The following is a 19,162-nucleotide window of genomic DNA, read 5'->3' as shown; positions in this document are numbered from 1 at the left end:
GAGTGCAAAAAAGCTCAATGCAGATTTTCCGCGTAGCTATCGGTTAACTATTTAACTAACTATTTGGCAATTTTATGGCTTGGGGGTAGAAGCTGTTCAGGGTGCTGTTGGTTCCAGACTTGGTTCAGACTTGGCCCCAGTGATGTCCTGGGGAGTACACACTATCCTCTGTAACCCCTTGTGGTCAGATGCCAGGCAGTTGCCATACCAAGCCGTGATGCAGCCAGTCAAGATGCTCTCAATGGTGCAGCTGTAGAGTGTTTTGAGGATCTGTGGGCCAATGACAAATCTTTTCAGCCTCCTGAGGGGGAAGAGACATTGTCGTGCCTTCTTCATGACTGTGTTGGTATGTGCGGACGGTCCATGGTGATTCCTTAGTGATGTGGACACCGAGGAACGTGAAGCTCTCAGCCCTGCTCCACTACATCCTCGTCGATGTGGATGGGGCCTTGCTCAACCCTCCATATCCTGTAGTCCACAATCAGCTGCTTTGTCTTGCTGACGATGAGGGAGAGGTTGCTGTCCTGGCACCACACTGCCAGGTCGCTGACCTGCTCCCTATAGGCTGTCTCGTGTCCCAGGGTCCTGAGCTTAGTGATGAGCTTGGAGGGCACTAGGGTGTTGAATGCTGAGCTGTAGTCAATGAACAGATTTTCACGTAGGTGTTGCTCTTTTCCTGGTGGGAGAGGGCAGTGTGGTGTGAAATAGAGATTACATCATCTGTGGACTTGTTGGGGCGGTATGCGAATTGGAGTGGGTCAATCAAGGGTGTATGGGATGATGGTGTTGATTTGAACCATGACCAGTCTTTCAAAGCACTTCATGGCAAAACATTTTAGTGCCACAGCGCGATAGTCATGTAGACAGGTTACCTTGGCATTCTTGGATACAGGGACTATGGTGGTCGGCTTGAAACATGTAGGTATTACGGAGTGGGTCAGGGAGAGGTTGAAGACACTCAGTGAAGACACTCGCCAGCTAGTCAGCGCATGCTCTGAGTACGAATCCTAGTAATCCGTCTTGCCCCGCAACCTTTTGAATGTTAACCTGTTTAAATGTCTTACTCACTTTGGCCATGGAAAGCGAGATCACACAGTCATCCGGAACAGCTGGTGCTCTCATGCATCGTTCAGTTTTGCTTGCTTTGAAGCCAGCATAGAAGGAATTTAACTAATCTGGTATGATCACGTCACTGGGCAGCTCGCCGATTGGTTTCCATTTATTATCTGTGATAATTGGCAAACCCTGCATTGACCAAAGTTTTGACTGTTTTATGGCTCATCAGAGGTCATAGCGGTATTTCTTATAAGCGTCCGGATTAGTGTCCCGCACCTTGAAATCGGCAGCTCTAGCCTTTAGCTCAGTGCGGATGTTGCCTGCAATCCATGACTTCTGGTTGGGATATGTACGTAAGGTCACTGTGGGGACAACAACATTGATGCACTTATTAATGAAGCCGGTGACTGATGTGGTAAACTCCTCCAAAAAGTTATTGGATGAATCCAGGAACATATTTTCGGGCTCCCTAGTGTCGCAGCGGTCTAAGGCACTGCATCTCAGTGCAAGAGGCATCACTGCAGTCCCTGTTTTGAATCCAGGCAGCATCACATCTGGCTGTGATTGTGAGTCCCATAGGGCGGCGCACAATTGGCCCGGGTTTGGCAGGGGTAGGCCGTCATTGTAAATAAGAATTTGTTCTTAACTGACTTGCCTAGTTAAATAAAGGTTGAACAAAAAAAATATTCCAGTCTGTGCTATCAAAAGGATAGTCGTGTAGCTTAGCATCCTCTTCATCGGACCAATTCCGATTGTTGAGTGTATAAATGGTACTTCCTGTTTGAGTTTTTGCTTGTAAGCAGGAATCAGGAGGATAGAGTTATGGTCAGATTTGCCAAATGTTGGGCGAGGGAGAGCTTTGTATGTCTTTCTGTGTGTGGAGTAAAGGTGATCTAGAGTTTTTTTCACCTCTAGTCGCACAGATGACATGCTTGTAAAAATTTCGTAAAACGGATTTCAGTTTCCCTGCATTCATTGAAATCACCGGCCACTAGGAGCGCCTCCTCTGGATGTGCATTGTCTAGTTTGCTTACGGCCCTATACAGCTTGTTGAGTGTGGTCTTAGTGCCAGCATCGGTTTGTGATGGTACATATGTAACGGATGTGAAACGGCTAGCTTAGTTAGCGGTGCGCGCTAAATAGCGTTTCAATCGGTGACGTCACTTGCTCTGAGACCTTGAAGTAGTAGTTCCCCTTGCTCTGCAAGGGCCGCGGCTTTTGTGGAGCGATGGGTAACAATGCTTTGTGGGTGTCAGTTGTTGATGTGTGCAGAGGGCCCCTGGTTCGCGCCCGGGTATGGGCGAGGGGACGGTCTAAAGTTATACTGTTACATTGATGCTGTTGACCCGGATCACTGGTTGCTGCGGAAAAGGAGGAAGGTCAAAAGGGGGGTGAGTGTAACGGATGTGAAACGGCTGGCTTAGTTAGCGGTGGTGCGCGCTAAATAGCGTTTCAATCGGTGATGTCACTTGCTCTGAGACCTTGAAGTAGTAGTTCCCCTTGATCTGCAAGGGCCGCGGCTTTTGTGGAGCGATGGGTAACGATGCTTCAAGGGTGACTGTTGTTGATGTGTGCAGAGGTTCCCTGGTTCGCGCGAGGGGACGGTCTAAAGTTATACTGTTACACATAGACAGTTACAAAAAAAATATAGATTAAAATTCTCTTGGTAAATACTGTAATATGGTCTGCAGCATATCATTAGGTATTCTAAGTAAGGAAAAACCTTGGAGATCCTCCACCAGCTGCCTTGACGATGCATAGGAAAAAAACGCTAGATGTATATTGTCCTTGTTCAGCCACGACACCAAGAAACATAGGATATTACAGTTCTTCAGGTCCTGTTGATAAGATAGTCTCAAACGGAGCTCGTCCATTTTGTTCTCCAGTGACTGTACGTTTGCCAATAGAACAGAGGGTGGAGGCGGTTTATTTAACCTCTGTCTTAGTCTTGTCAGGGAGCTCGCCCGTTTTGCCTCTCTTGCACCGTCTCTTCCTCTTTCGAGTCCCGGGGATTAGGGCCTGGTCACTGTTCTGATATCCAGAAGCTGTTTTCGGTCATAGGAAATGATGGCAGAAATATTATGAACCAAAAAAGTGAACTTCATAGCAAAAAAAAACAAAAAAAACACACAAAATAGCAGAATTGGTCAGGAGGTCATAGCTATCCGCCACATCGCCATCTTCCAGTTGTGTCTAAAGGTGGGTGGAGGCATGGGAATGCTGTCTTCTTACTAAGAGAGACATTCCATCGACATTCTACCACTAACATGTTGTTCTGTTGTTGTCAGAACACTCAGGAAACTTCACTGCCGTATTGTCTGTGGTTGTGGGTGTGTGCGTGTGGGCATATATGTGTGTGTGTGAAAGACAGAGAGAAAAAAAGAGAGCGAGAGAGAGGAAGATAGAAAGAAATTGATACCGCCACTAACCTCTCATTACTTTTCTTGGTAGAAAAGCAAATCGGAGATTAAAGGGACCCACTCTCAGCTTTAATGAAGCATTCCTCTCCTTTAAAGATGACAAATAAAACACTCACATTGTCCTTAGTTATTTGCAGTGTGATTGCAGCGAGATTTTCACTGTTTCGGGATCAGGCAGGTCATTACTTCTTTATGCAAGCTGAACATTATAAGCTCACAGGAGGAGGTTGTTTATTAAAGCAGGAACACGGTGTATCCTTGGGTTCAACTGGAATGAGTAGTTTGTATCAGTATTGTCATATTAGAGCTGAGGGCTAAAATTGTGCCAGCTTGGGACAGTACAGTATGTATGTTTTGCTTTTATGAACAATGCTTCTCTCCCCCTGTGGCTGTGTGTGTGTTGTGTAACAGCCGAAAGAGGCTCGCGGGAGAGGGAGAGGCAGCAGAGGGTTCCCCACGCCACCACTCTGGAGGTGCCGGAGCAGCAGAGGACACCCCAGCATCGCTCTCGATCTGTCTCCCCTCACAGAGAGGAACAGGGCAGGGGCCGATCACGACCCACCAACGTCCCCACCCAGAGGTGAGGGGAGTGGAAAGGACAGGGGGAGATGGGGTGTTGATGAAGAGAGCGGGTTGAGGAGAGAACTTCAGGGACAAGTTTGTGTTTCGGCCTTTGTGACCCAGAATAAGTAATGCTGCCAATATTGCTCTTACTGTCACTGGCAACACAGCTAACACATACACTGTTACCACAGCTAAAAGGCTTTTTCTCTATTCCCCCCCCCCCCCCCCACCTCTTCTCTCTTTTGCACTCTCTCCCTCTTCCTCATCTCCATATCTTTCTCAACCCTCATCTGTGTCAGGAGTTTGGATGATGAGATCCACCATAGTAGGAGGTCTAGTTCTCCCACCAGCTACTACGACTCTGCCGGAGGACACTACCAGGAGCAGGACTATGTAGATGACAGGTGTGTGTCCGTGTCCGTGTGTGTACAATCGGGTGGCCCTGGTTTATTTTTCCCTTTTGTCTTTTCCAGTTCAAAAGGTCCTTTAGTTGTATTTCTTCCTTTGTCTTCTGCTCTCTTCCTTTCTGTGATTCAGCACAACGAATAGTCAGGATTATGTTTGGATATGGCTGCTCACGTGTTTGTTGTTCTCAGTTGTTTGCTGATTCAGACTCTCAGAACAATTAAGTTATAGCCATGAGACAAAAGTTTAGTAAGAGTTATAAGGCGTCGTAGCATCTCTTGCTGTCATATGTGTACCTGTCGGAGTAGGTAGAAGTTGCCCTTAACCACTGATACCGGGTCAGATTTGTTCATCCCCTGTAATGGTTAGGGTTAGAATATGGGATAGAATCATCTGAATCTAGATCTGTGGTTAGGGGCAACTTCTACCTGTCCCATTGTTCTCCGCTGGCTCAGCTTTGTATCTATGTTCTTTCTCTGTCCTCCGGTTTGGCTTCCGTTGTTTATTTCCTCATGTGTCATCCATCCCCATGGTAACCACAGTGAGGTCATCTTGATCCACCAATCAATGCGGGGCAAAAGTGCAGAGTGCCTACACACTAAAAGGTAAACAGGAGTCAGGACATGTATTATTATTTGTGTTAGGTATGATCATAATCCTCATTCTCAGCGTCCTTATGACGCTTCATCTTAAGTGGTCCTTGTCTTTTTCCATTGATTTTGGAGATGTGTGGAGATTTCTTACATGACTTCACACTTGATCTAAATGCTTCTTATTCTGTCATAATGTGTGTGAGAGAGCAATTGACATGCGATTTCAGTGTGTCCATCCTATCCCATGTGACAGTGACACAACACACACCCGATCAGACGTCAACACTGGGACTGTCCACCGCTGACCGCACATAGCCTCTGCTGACCCTGGCCAATGCCCGAGGGTCAGCTAGTTATTCAGAGTTAGCGTCATGTAGCTACAGTGATCCGTTCATGGTTGTAATAATGTGCCTTGAGCACTAGAGGGCACTTTTTGACACTAGTTCAGTGCATTACCAGATCCATGATATTGGACAAAGGTGCAATACTGTCCCAGTGAGCCCACCCATAGAGGTAAGTGGCAAAGCCTGGCTGGTACATGGCTGGAAGAGACTGGCAAAGGCTGGCATACATGCTTCCACATGGCTGGCATGCTGCTCTCCTGTCTTTCTTTAGCAGTACTTTGGGAATTGTATTTCCATTCTGTTAATCCATCTTCCTCCTTCCCCTTTTTCTATCTCCATCTCCTGCATGCACACACACATCACACCTCAGGAGGTCTCCTAGACAGTGGTGTAAAGTACTTCATTAAAAATACTTTAATGTACTACTTAAGTCAATGTTTTGGGTATCTGTACTTCACTATTTATATTTTTGACAACTTTTACTTTTACTTTACTACATTCCTAAAGAAAATAAATGTACTTTTTACTGCATACATTTTACCTGACACCCACAAGTACTCGTTACATTTTGAATGCTTAGCAGGACAGGAAAATGGTCCAATTCATGCACTAATCAAGAGAACATCTCTGGTCATCCCTGCTGCCTCTAATCTGGCGGATTCACGGACCAGCGAAACCCAAAGCCTTTGTTTGTATATTACGTCTGAGTGTTGGGATGTTCTCCCTGGTTATCCGAAATTAAGGAATTTGAAAGGATTTATACTTTTACTTTTGATACTTAAGTGTATATGAGCAATTACATTTACTTTTGATACATACGTATATTTAAAACCAAATTCTTTTAGACTTTTTCTCAAGTATTATTTTACTTGGTGACTTTCAACTTTTACTTGAGTCATTTTCTATTAAGGTATCTTTACTTTTACTCAAGTATGACAATTGGGTACTTCTTCCACCACTGCTTCTAGACACAGTAACACTCTCCCCGCTAAGATGCCTCTCTTAGTCAACAGCATCCACAAGGACATTTACAGGTATGTGGAAGAAGAGAGCGAGGCTGTGTTGGAAAGTCGTTCCCCTCCAAACTTTCTACCCCGTCTCTCCCCCCATGTACACACACAATTATCTTGTAAGTTAGTGTTGTTGTGGTACGTTATACTTTTGTAGTTTGATATTCAGGAGGTAATATCACTTGAGTGACTTCATACCAATATTGCAGTACAGATACTGTATCCTGGTCTTACTGATCTTAATCTTACTGATATGCTTGGATGAATTCTATCAATTCACTTGAAGCCGGCACTGAAAGTAGTCCAACATGCACTTCATGAACAGTTGTTGCAATGTTGCCCATGGGAGTATTGTCCACAGTTGTAGGCTACCAGACACACCCTTACCCGCTCTTGGCCTTTGTTTGTTTGATGTTAAGTTGATTTTTGTTGTGTTTTAATAACATGCTTTTGTTTTGATTTTTTTTTTATTGTCTTGAGTGAAGTTCCACGCTGCCTGCATGTCTAAAGACTAGCTCAATGGTGCGCTCCAGTGTTGTCACGGCAACGCACCGCTCTTTCACACAACGAGTTCTCAGGTTTACAGACAAGATCACCATTAGGTATGGCACACACACGCAGACACAGACACAGACACAGACACACACACACACACACACACACACACACACACACACACACACACACACACACACACACACAGAGACTGACAGACAGACAGACCTTTAGCCCTCATACCATGGTCAAGGACTCTTCTGAGAACCGGAGAACAGGTCTCAGAGACAACCTGACTATCTGACAACATCTTGCATTGCCGTGACTGTAGTCAATCACCTAATCACTCGAAACCAGGTTCAGACTAGCATGTCCTTTATGATTTGGGTATCTAACATTTCTTTCTTTTCCATTTTTCTCTTCTTTTTTCTGCATCTCCTCCTGTCCTGTTTTCTCCTCTCCTGCATTGGATGGCATGTTATTGGGCTAGTGATCTACAGCCTTCTCTTGACAGGGTTAAGACTAGGAGCGCTAGCACCAACTGTCTGAACCCAGAAAGGAACCATAGTGTTCCTTCACCAGAGCCCAAAAGGTACCAGCCCACTGACTTGTACTCTGCACCCCACCTCCTACACTCTTTTAGTGTGTGTGTGTGTGTGTGTGTGTGTGTGTGTGTGTGTGTGTGTGTGTGTGTGTGTGTGTGTGTGTGTGTGTGTGCATGTGTGTGTGTGTGTGTGTGTGCATGTGTGTGTGTGTGTGTGTGTGTGCGTGTGTGTGTGTGTGTGTGGTGGGGAGGGGGGGGGGTCTCATGGAGTAAGTGTTTGTACATAGCTACTTTATGAGAGGACATAAAGGGAGGGTCCCTTTTTTGTGATAACAGCCTTAAACTGGGACTCAGACATATGATAGACCCATGAACACGATAAAGCCCCTATGAGAGTGCAGATGATCATGTGTTTCTCTGTGTGTCCACCGGGGTGCTGCGGGTCTCAGCTGCTCCCAGTCTCTGCCCCGCAGACGCCCCGCCAGCCCCAGGATTCTAATCCAACACGCCTCCCCAGAAGACGACAGGTACCCCCTTCCCATCCGGCCCCATCCCCCCTGTTAGCAGCTGACCCCAACCTTAACCCCCACACCTGTACTAAACCCCAACACACAGTGTAATAGCTAACCTCTAACCCTAAACGTATCCCAATCAATAATTTTGTTCAATGGGACTCAAGGGTCTTTTGGCGTAGATTCTGGTGGCTCTAATTTGTTCTTTAGAATCACTGTGGCTTGTAGTTTGAATTCTAGAATGTAACAGTCTATAGGCTGTGTTCTACAATCTAGTTTGTGTTCTAGCATTCTCCCGTGTAAACGTTGTGTTCTAAAACCCTTGCAGCCTCTCTCTTCTCATGAAGAATGGCTGTGCTGTTTTGCTTTTCGCTTGTGGAGTTGTAGTCTATGAATTGAGAGATTTCAGAAGCTTTTGTCTGTTTATTGCATGCCAACTGAGCTTTTCTCATTATCACTGTTTGTCTTTCATATTCATAACAAAAGACACATCCTTCAGGATTCAAAGTTGAGTTTAAATCTATGTAAGTCACAAGTGGTGTGTTTGTGTCTGTCTGTGTACGTGTGTCTGTGTTTCTCGTCATGTCAACCCATCACCTTCATGTCTGTGGTGTGTATGAAGCAGATGGATGATGGAGCGTCTAGTTCCTAGACAAGAGACAGTAAACCACCTCAGTGCAAAGAAGAGGTACACACACACACACACACACACACACACACACACACACATACACACACACACAGTACTTGTTCAAGGAATGCATGAGAGTGTGATGCTTCTTCATGATCTTTGTTCCATATTCCATTGTTGTGTATTGACAACACAGAGGCAGCTACATCAAATCCATATCTCAGCTGGCTTCTGTAGAGCATAAGGCTGTCCGATTCATTACGAATAGAGAATCAGACTTCTCTCACTTACCCCAACTGTTTACCCCTCTCCCATACTCCATTCATATATTCATCCCTCCATCCGATTCTTTCTGTTTTCCACTCATCCCCCAATTTCCCAGGCAAACTCGGACCCTGGACTCATCAACCTGTCACACTCTAGGAAAGAAGCTCCCTGGCAGAGACAGGTAAGGTGGCCAACCATAACATATACCCAGATTTTTGTGTTTCAACATCATCACTTCCGGCCCAATCCTTAAACTTTCCTAAAAATCTCCCATTCACACCAGTATAGGATTAAAGTGAAAGCTTGAGTTGAGCATGTGAATCTCATTGTGGGTTTCATCCTACCATCATAGACTGTCCCATCTCATGAGTTCCCAGAGTAGGATGAAGTTCCCCATAGACATCTAAGATCAGTTTTCCCCCATATTTTTTAATTTAGCTCAACATTAAATTACTTCACCAATGCATAGAGCAGCTTGCTATGGAGCAGGCAAACTATGTACATGCATTGGACAGACAAGTGTAGTGTTGGGTGTCACATTGTTTTTGCTGGTGAGGATAATGCTGGGCATCTTGTTTTTATGACATGCATTATCTGAATTAGGCCCACAGATTTATACCTACGGAGGAGTGGCTTATATGAAGGAACTTTAAATGTCTTTGAACTTCAACGGATTGACTTAACTAGTGTTGGACCAGATCATGACTCTCCGTTTTACATTACATTACACTGAATGGTGCCTAGAGTTTTCGAGAGCGAGACCAGAGCTACCTAATAAGCTCGCTAGACAACAAGCTTGTGTGTGCAGAGCAGCACCAGTTATTAAAACAAAAACACGGCTTGCCTTTTTGTAGTTAATGACTCCAATGTGAAACTATAGTATTCTTAACTGGCATTGAAAAAGTCAATCTTATTGTTCTCTAATTTGCATAGGCGCTTTGTTGCATTTTTTGTGTGTGGGGGATTGTTAACCGGTTCCCATGCTTTTCAATAATGGTTCTGTTCTGGAAGAGTATAGATCGCCTTCGTTCTCGGGTCTGGTTCGGTTCCTTGAAAAATGTCATTATTTTACGGTTTTTGGTTCACTTCCCTGAACCAGTTCCAACCTCAATTCAACAGCTCAGACACAAGACGTATGTGGCAGGGTCTGCAGACTACAAGGGGAAAACCAGCCACGTCGCGGACGCCGATATCTTGCTTCCGGACAAGCTAAACACGAACTTTGCCCGCTTTGAGGATAACACAGTGCCACCGACACGGCCCGCTACCAAGGACTGTGAAATCTCCATCTCCGTGGCCGACGCGAGTAAGACATTTAAGCGTGTTAAACCTCCCAAGGTTTCCGGCCCAGACGGCATCCCTAGCCATGTCCTCAGAGCATGCGCAGACCAGCTAGCAGGAGTGTTTTCGGACATATTCAATCTCTCCCTATCCCAGTCTGCTTCAAGTTGTCCACCATTGTTCCTGTACCCTGTACTGAAAGCAAAGGTAACTGAACTAAATGACTATCGCCCTGTAGCACTCATGAAGTGCTTTGAGAGGCTAGTTAAGGATCATATCACCTCTACCTTATCTGACACCCTAGACCCACTTCCATTTGCCTACCGCCCTAATAGGTGCAAAGATGATGCAGTCGCCATCGCACTGCACTCTGCCCTATCCCATCTGGACAAGAGGAATACCTATGTAAGAATGCTGTTCATTGACTATAGCTCAGCATTCAACAACAGAGTAAAGCTCATCATTAAGTTTGAGGCCCTGGGTCTGAACCCCGCCTTGTGCCACAGGGTCCTGGACTTCCTGACTGGCCACCCCCAGGTGGTGAAGGTAGGAAATAACACCTCCACTTCGCTGATCCTCAACCCAGCGGCTCCACAAGTGTGCGTGCTTAGCACCCTCTTGTACTCCCTATTCACCCATGACTGCGTGGCCACGCACGCCTCCAACTCAATCATCAAGTTTGCAGACGACACAACAGTAGTAGGCCTGATTACCACAAATGACGAGACAGCCTACAGGGAGGTGAGGACCCTGGGAGAGGTAGTGCCAGGAAAATAACCTCTAACTCAACATCAACAAAACAAGGAGCTGATCGTGGACTTCAGGAAACAACAGAGGGAGCACGCCCCTATCCACATCGACGGGTCCGCAGTGGAGAAGGTGGAAAGCTTGAAATTCATTGGCGTACACATCACTGACGATCTGAAATGGTCCACCCACACAGACAGTGTGGTGAAGAAGGCGCAACAGTGCATATATACAGTGCCTTGCGAAAGTATTCGGCCCCCTTGAACTTTGCGACATTTTGCCACATTTCAGGCTTCAAACATAAAGATATAAAACTGTATTTTTTTGTGGAGAAACAACAACAAGTGGGACACAATCATGAAGTGGAACGACATTTATTGGATATTTCAAACTTTTTTAACAAATCAAAAACTGAAAAATTGGGCGTGCAAAATTATTCAGCCCCCTTAAGTTAATACTTTGTAGCGCCACCTTTTGCTGCGATTACAGCTGTAAGTCGCTTGGGGTATGGTATCAGTTTTGCACATCGAGAGACTGAAATTTTGTCCCATTCCTCCTTGCAAAACAGCTCGAGCTCAGTGAGGTTGGATGGAGAGCATTTGTGAACAGCAGTTTTCAGTTCTTTCCACAGATTCTCGATTGGATTCAGATCTGGACTTTGACTTGGCCATTCTAACACCTGGATATGTTTATTTTTGAACCATTCCATTGTAGATTTTGCTTTATGTTTTGGATCATTGTCTTGTTGGAAGACAAATCTCCGTCCCAGTCTCAGGTCTTTTGCAGACTCCATCAGGTTTTCTTCCAGAATGGTCCTGTATTTGGCTCCATCCATCTTCCCATCAATTTTAACCATCTTCCCTGTCCCTGCTGAAGAAAAGTGGGGATGGTGTGTTCAGGGTGATGGGCTGTGTTGCTTTTACGCCAAACATAACGTTTTGCATTGTTGCCAAAAAGTTCAATTTTGGTTTCATCTGACCAGAGCACCTTCTCACACGTTTGGTGTGTCTCCCAGGTGGCTTGTGGCAAACTTTAAACAACACTTTTTATGGATATCTTTAAGAAATGGCTTTCTTCTTGCCACTCTTCCATAAAGGCCAGATTTGTGCAATATACGACTGATTGTTGTCCTATGGACAGAGTCTCCCACCTCAGCTGTAGATCTCTGCAGTTCATCCAGAGTGATCATGGGCCTCTTGGCTGCATCTATGATCAGTCTTCTCCTTGTATGAGCTGAAAGTTTTGAGGGACGGCCAGGTCTTGGTAGATTTGCAGTGGTCTGATACTCCTTCCATTTCAATATTATCGCTTGCACAGTGCTCCTTGGGATGTTTAAAGCTTGGGAAATCTTTTTGTATCCAAATCCGGCTTTAAACTTCTTCACAACTGTATCTCGGACCTACCTGGTGTGTTCCTTGTTCTTCATGATGCTCTCTGCGCTTTTAACTGTCAGGTGCGTGAATGAGGACCCAAAAGCGAATTAACAAAACAGAGTTTCTTTAATGACGAAAAGCACGTAGGCTCAGATGGACAGGCAGATTCCGACAGGACAGGACAAGGTTAGATGAACAGGCAGATTCCGACAGGACAGGACAAGGTTGCAGCAAACACGACGATAGTCTGGTTCAGGCATGAGAAACACAAACGAGAATCCGACAAAGACAGAAGCAGGAACAGAGAGAGATATAGAGACCTAATCAGAGGGAAAAAGGGAACAGGTGGGAAAAGGGGTGAACGAGGTAGTTAGAGAAGACAAGGAACAGCTGGGGGAAAGAGGGGAAGAAAAGGTAACCTAATACGACCAGCAGAGGGAGACAGGGTGAAGAGAAAGAACAGGAACAAGACACAACATGACAATACATGACAGTACTCCCCCACTCACCGAGCGCCTCCTGGCGCACTCGAGGAGGAAACCTGGCGGCAACGGAGGAAATCATTGATCAGCGAACGGTCCAGCACGTCCCGAGAGGGAACCCAACTCCTTTCCTCAGGACCGTACCCCTCCCAATCCACTAGGTACTGATGACCACGGCCCCGAGGACGCATGTCCAAAATCTTACGGACCCTGTAGATAGGTGCGCCCTCGACAAGGATGGGGGGGGGGGAGACGAGCGGGGGCGCGAAGAACGGGCTTAACACAGGAGACATGGAAGACCGGGTGGACGCGACGAAGATATCGCGAAAGAAGAAGTCGCACTGCGACAGGATTAATGATCTGAGAAATACGGAACGGACCAATGAACCGCGGGGTCAACTTGCGAGAAGCTGTCTTAAGGGGAAGGTTCTGAGTGGAGAGCCAAACTCTCTGACCGCGACAATATCTAGGACTCTTAGTTCTATGCTTATTAGCAGCTCTCACAGTCTGCGCCCTATAACGGCAAAGTGCAGACCTGACCCTCTTCCAGGTGCGCTCGCAACGTTGGACAAAAGCCTGAGCGGAGGGGACGCTGGACTCGGCGAACTGAGATGAGAACAGCGGAGGCTGGTACCCGAGGCTACTCTGAAAAGGAGATAGCCCGGTCGCAGACGAAGGAAGCGAGTTGTGGGCGTATTCTGCCCAGGGGAGCTGTTCTGACCAAGACGCAGGGTTACGAAAAGAAAGACTGCGTAAGATGCGACCAATAGTCTGATTGGCCCGTTCTGCTTGACCGTTAGACTGGGGGTGAAAGCCGGAAGAGAGACTGACGGAAGCCCCAATCAAACGAAAAAACTCCCTCCAAAATTGAGACGTGAAATGCGGACCTCTGTCCGAAACGACGTCTGACGGAAGGCCATGAATTCTGAAAACATTCTCCATGATGATTTGTGCCGTCTCTTTAGCAGAAGGAAGCTTAGCAAGGGAAATAAAATGAGCCGCCTTAGAGAACCTATCGACAACCGTAAGAATAACAGTCTTCCCCGCTGACGAAGGCAGTCCGGTGATAAAATCTAAGGCGATGTGAGACCACGGTCGAGAGGGAATGGGAAGCGGCCTGAGACGGCCAGCAGGAGGGGAGTTACCGGACTTAGTCTGCGCACAGACCGAACAAGCAGCCACGAAACGACGCGTGTCATGCTCCCGGGTGGGCCACCAAAAACGCTGGCGAATGGAAGCAAGCGTACCCCGAACGCCAGGGTGGCCGGCTAACTTGGCAGAGTGAGCCCACTGAAGAACGGCCAGACGAGTAGGAACGGGAACGAAAAGAAGGTTCCTAGGACAAGCGCGCGGCGACGGAGTGTGAGTGAGTGCTTGCTTTACCTGCCTCTCAATTCCCCAGACAGTCAACCCGACAACACGCCCCTCAGGGAGAATCCCCTCGAGGTCAGTGGAGGCTACTGAAGAACTGAAGAGACGAGATAAAGCATCAGGCTTGGTGTTCTTAGAGCCCGGACGATAAGAAATCACGAACTCGAAACGAGCTAAAAACAGCGCCCAACGAGCCTGACGCGCATTAAGTCGTTTGGCAGAACGGATGTACTCAAGGTTCCTATGGTCAGTCCAAACGACAAAAGGAACGGTCGCCCCCTCCAACCACTGTCGCCATTCGCCTAGGGCTAAGCGGATGGCGAGCAGTTCGCGGTTTCCCACATCATAGTTACGTTCCGACGGCAACAGGCGATGAGAAAAATACGCGCAAGGGTGGACCTTGTCGTCAGAGAGGGAGCGCTGAGAAAGAATGGCTCCCACGCCCACCTCTGACGCGTCAACCTCGACAACGAACTGTCTAGAGACGTCAGGTGTAACAAGGATAGGTGCGGATGTAAAACGATTCTTGAGGAGATCAAAAGCTCCCTGGGCGGAAACGGACCACTTAAAGCACGTCTTGACAGAAGTAAGGGCTGTGAGAGGAGCTGCCACCTGACCGAAATTACGGATGAAACGACGATAGAAGTTCGCGAAGCCGAGAAAGCGCTGCAGCTCGACGCGTGACTTAGGGACGGGCCAATCAATGACAGCTTGGACCTTAGCGGGATCCATCTTAATGCCTTCAGCGGAAATAACAGAACCGAGAAATGTGACGGAGGAGGCATGAAACGTGCACTTCTCAGCCTTCACAAAAAGACAATTCTCTAAAAGGCGCTGGAGGACACGTCGTACGTGCTGAACATGAATCTGGAGTGACGGTGAAAAAATCAGGATATCGTCAAGGTAAACGAAAACAAAGATGTTCAGCATGTCTCTCAGGACGTCATTGACTAATGCCTGAAAGACAGCTGGAGCGTTAGCGAGGCCGAAAGGAAGAACCCGGTATTCAAAGTGCCCGAACGGAGTGTTAAATGCCGTCTTCCACTCGTCCCCCTCCCTGATGCGCACGAGATGGTAAGCGTTACGAAGGTCCAACTTAGTGAAAAACCTGGCTCCCTGCAGGATCTCGAAGGCTGAAGACATAAGAGGAAGCGGATAACGATTCTTCACTGTTATGTCATTCAGCCCTCGATAATCTATGCAGGGGCGCAGAGACCCGTCCTTCTTCTTGACAAAAAAAAACCCCGCTCCGGCGGGAGAGGAGGAGGGGACTATGGTACCGGCGTCAAGAGCTACAGACAAATAATCTTCGAGAGCCTTACGTTCGGGAGCCGACAGAGAGTATAGTCTACCCCGGGGGGGGGAGTGGTTCCCGGAAGGAGATCAACACTACAATCATACGACCGGTGTGGAGGAAGAGAGGTGGCCCTGGACCGACTGAACACCGTGCGCAGATCGTGATATTCCTCCGGCACCCCTGTCAAATCACCAGGCTCCTCCTGTGAAGAAGAGACAGAGGAAACAGGAGGGATAGCAGACATTAAACATTTCACATGACAAGAGACGTTCCAGGAGAGGATAGAATTACTAGACCAATTAATAGAAGGATTATGACAAACTAGCCAGGGATGGCCCAAAACAACAGGTGTAAAAGGTGAACGAAAAATTAAAAAAGAAATGGTTTCGCTATGATTACCAGAGACAGTGAGGGTTAAAGGTAGCGTTTCACGCTGAATCCTGGGGAGAGGACTACCATCCAAGGCGAACAAGGCCGTGGGCTCCCTTAACTGTCTGAGAGGAATGTCATGTTCCCGAGCCCAGGTCTCGTCCATAAAACAGCCCTCCGCCCCAGAGTCTATCAAGGCACTGCAGGAAGCTGACGAACCGGTCCAGCGTAGATGGACCGACAAGGTAGTGCAGGATCTTGAAGGAGAGACAGGAGTAGTAGCGCTCACCAGTAGCCCTCCGCTTACTGATGAGCTCTGGCTTTTACTGGACATGAAGTGACAAAATGACCAGCGGAACCGCAATAGAGACAGAGGCGGTTGGTGATTCTCCGTTCTCTCTCTTTAGTCGAGATGCGGATACCTCCCAGCTGCATAGGCTCAGCACCCGAGCCGGCAGAGGAAGATGGTAGTGATGCGGAGAGGGGGTCAACGGAGAACGCGAGCTCCTTTCCACGAGCTCGGTGACGAAGATCAACCCGTCGCTCTATGCGAATAGCGAGTTCAATCAAGGAATCCACGCTGGAAGGAACCTCCCGGGAGAGAATCTCATCCTTTACCTCCGCGCGGAGACCCTCCAGAAAACGAGCGAGCAAAGCCGGCTCGTTCCAGTCACTGGAGGCAGCAAGAGTGCGAAACTCAATAGAGTAGTCTGTTATGGATCGATTACCTTGACATAGGGAAGACAGGACCCTGGAAGCCTCCTCCCCAAAAACAGATCGATCAAAAACCCGTATCATCTCCTCCTTAAAGTCCTGATACTGGTTAGTACACTCAGCCCTTGCCTCCCAGATTGCCGTGCCCCACTCACGAGCCCGTCCAGTAAGGAGAGATATGACGTAGGCGATACGAGCAGTGCTCCTGGAGTAAGTGTTGGGCTGGAGAGAAAACACAATATCACACTGGGTGAGGAACGAGCGGCATTCAGTGGGCTCCCCAGAGTAACACGGCGGGTTATTGATTCTGGGCTCCGGAGATTCGAAAGCCCTGGAAGTGGCCGGTGGATCGAGGCGGAGATGGTGAACCTGTTCTGTGAGGTTGGAGACTTGGGCGGCCAGGGTCTCAACGGCATGTCGAGCAGCAGACAATTCCTGCTCGTGTCTGCCTAGCATCGCTCCCTGGATCTCGACGGCTGAGTGGAGAGGATCCGAAGTCGCTGGGTCCATTCTTGGTCGGATTCTTCTGTCAGGTGCGTGAATGAGGACCCAAAAGCGAATTAACAAAACAGAGTTTCTTTAATGACGAAACACACGTAGGCTCAGATGGACAGGCAGATTCCGACAGGACAGGACAAGGTTAGATGAACAGGCAGATTCCGACAGGACAGGACAAGGTTGCAGCAAACACGACGATAGTCTGGTTCAGGCATGAGAAACACAAACGAGAATCCGACAAAGACAGAAGCAGGAACAGAGAGAGATATAGAGACCTAATCAGAGGGAAAAAGGGAACAGGTGGGAAAAGGGGTGAACGAGGTAGTTAGAGAAGACAAGGAACAGCTGGGGGAAAGAGGGGAAGAAAATGTAACCTAATACGACCAGCAGAGGGAGACAGGGTGAAGAGAAAGAACAGGAACAAGACACAACATGACAATACATGACATTAACGGACCTCTGAGACTCTCACAGTGCAGGTGCATTTATACGGAGACTTGATTACACACAGGTGGATTGTATTTATCATCATTAGTCATTTAGGTCAACATTGGATCATTCAGAGATCCTCACTGAACTTCTGGAGAGAGTTTGCTGCACTGAAAGTAAAGGGGCTGAATAATTTTGCACGCCCAATTTTTCAGTTTTTGATTTGTTAAAAAAGTTTGAAATATCCAATAAATGTCGTTCCACTTCATGATTGTGTCCCACTTGTTGTTGATTCTTCACAAAAAAATACAGTTTTATATCTTTATGTTTGAAGCCTGAAATGTGGAAAAGGTCGCAAAGTTCGAGGGGGCCGAATACTTTCGCAAGGCACTGTATATACTGTACTCTATTCTACTATATTTTAGTCAAAACCACTCCGACATTACTCAATCTAATATTGAAATATTCCTTAATTCCATTATTTTACTTTTAGATTTGTTGTGAACCGTTTTAGATGGTGATGCTGACGTTAGCATGAGAGCATGGGCCAGGATTCACTGATATGTTTTTACGTGTCTATACGGATTTCAACATGTTTGACAATGTTTTTTTTTTCATGTTTTCCATCCTTTCCTTGCTTTTCTTTTTGTCTCTATTCTGTTCTTTTATTTCCTTTTTGCACGCTGCTTTGCGCTGTGCGACGTTGTGCACACAGTGTGTATGATGTGTGTGTGGGGGTCCCAAGAATAAGCCCACCTCCACCTCACCGCCGGGGTTCCCGGGCTCACCCCAACAAACAGGTGCTGACCTCTGACCCCTCACATCTGACCCCCTGGAGGAGTGGTCTGAGAGTGAGAGTGAGAGTGAGAGAGAGAGAGAGAGAGAGAGAGAGAGAGAGAGAGAGAGAGAGAGAGAGAGAGAGAGAGAGAGAGAGAGAGCGAGCTGTTACCTTCCTCCTCTGTGATCCCACTGCCTTTAATGCAGACACACTATTTATTTGACGTTGTACTCCAGCGCTGTGCCAATGTGTGGTGGGTTGTGTGTGTAAGTGTATGTGCCGCGTGTGTTTATACAATGGGTGGGTCTAATCCTGAATGCTGATTTGTGTCTATTCCACAAGTTACCACCGGCTAAATCTATGTTGTTAAAATGCCTATTTACTCTGTTCCATCTGACTGCGCAATCCATCCAGTCTATCTAATCTGCCCAGCCAGGCACTTTATAAAAGTATCTTGACATTAACTCACATTTCTTTTAGACTAACATTTACGTTTTCAACAGCGGAGATTTGTACAACCATTGCTGTTTGTCTCTCCGAATATTTACAACATTGTTTCAATATTCAAATTCGATCTCCAGCTGTCCCATAGTAATGAACGAGTCGAGACGAGACAGACAGGCAGCGTTTCTCAGCCAGTCGAAATCATGTTTATGGATATATACAAAGAAATATCACTTGAAAACTATGTGCAGCTATTTGGCAGTCTTTCCAGCTTCAGTTTAAGTGATTGTGTTAGCTGTGGTCTTGGTTAGGTCCTTTGAACATCAGTGTCCTGACGAGAGAGCACATTTTCAATGTCAGGCGAAATCACACCTCATTAACTCATTGTAATGGATGTCTCCAAATAAATGTCACTAGAGAACATCTTAGACAAACGGAAATGCAGCTGCTTTGTTGTTCTTGCTGTTTGTCGTGACTGTAAGTTAGCTGTCGTTGGCTAGCTAGCTAGCAAGGGATAACAACTGCCAGTCAGTATGGC

General features: G+C 47.0%; 1 protein-coding gene across 13 annotated transcripts in view; it reads left to right on the top strand.

The window, feature by feature from the left end:
- The window catches only part of LOC110503091 (regulating synaptic membrane exocytosis protein 1), a 70,506-nt gene that overhangs the window by 45,403 nt on the left and 5,941 nt on the right, over positions 1-19,162 (top strand). For 6 of the 13 annotated variants that reach the window (XM_036959936.1, XM_036959934.1, XM_036959932.1 and 3 more), the window contains 7 exons: positions 3,888-4,056; positions 4,340-4,444; positions 4,988-5,050; positions 7,378-7,479; positions 7,881-7,958; positions 8,566-8,631; positions 8,957-9,022. In XM_036959936.1, the coding sequence (XP_036815831.1) occupies positions 3,888-4,056; positions 4,340-4,444; positions 4,988-5,050; positions 7,378-7,479; positions 7,881-7,958; positions 8,566-8,631; positions 8,957-9,022 (649 nt within the window). Of the gene's footprint in view, positions 1-3,887; positions 4,057-4,339; positions 4,445-4,987; positions 5,051-7,377; positions 7,480-7,731; positions 7,959-8,429; positions 8,468-8,565; positions 8,632-8,956; positions 9,023-17,807; positions 18,203-19,162 lie in introns of those variants that run through there. The other 7 variants (XM_036959933.1, XM_036959935.1, XM_036959937.1 and 4 more) reach the window with 7 other exon arrangements.

Source organism: Oncorhynchus mykiss, chromosome 23 (genome assembly GCF_013265735.2).
Source record: "Oncorhynchus mykiss isolate Arlee chromosome 23, USDA_OmykA_1.1, whole genome shotgun sequence".
Taxonomy (NCBI): domain Eukaryota; kingdom Metazoa; phylum Chordata; class Actinopteri; order Salmoniformes; family Salmonidae; genus Oncorhynchus; species Oncorhynchus mykiss.
This window is presented reverse-complemented; position numbering and strand designations above follow the sequence as displayed.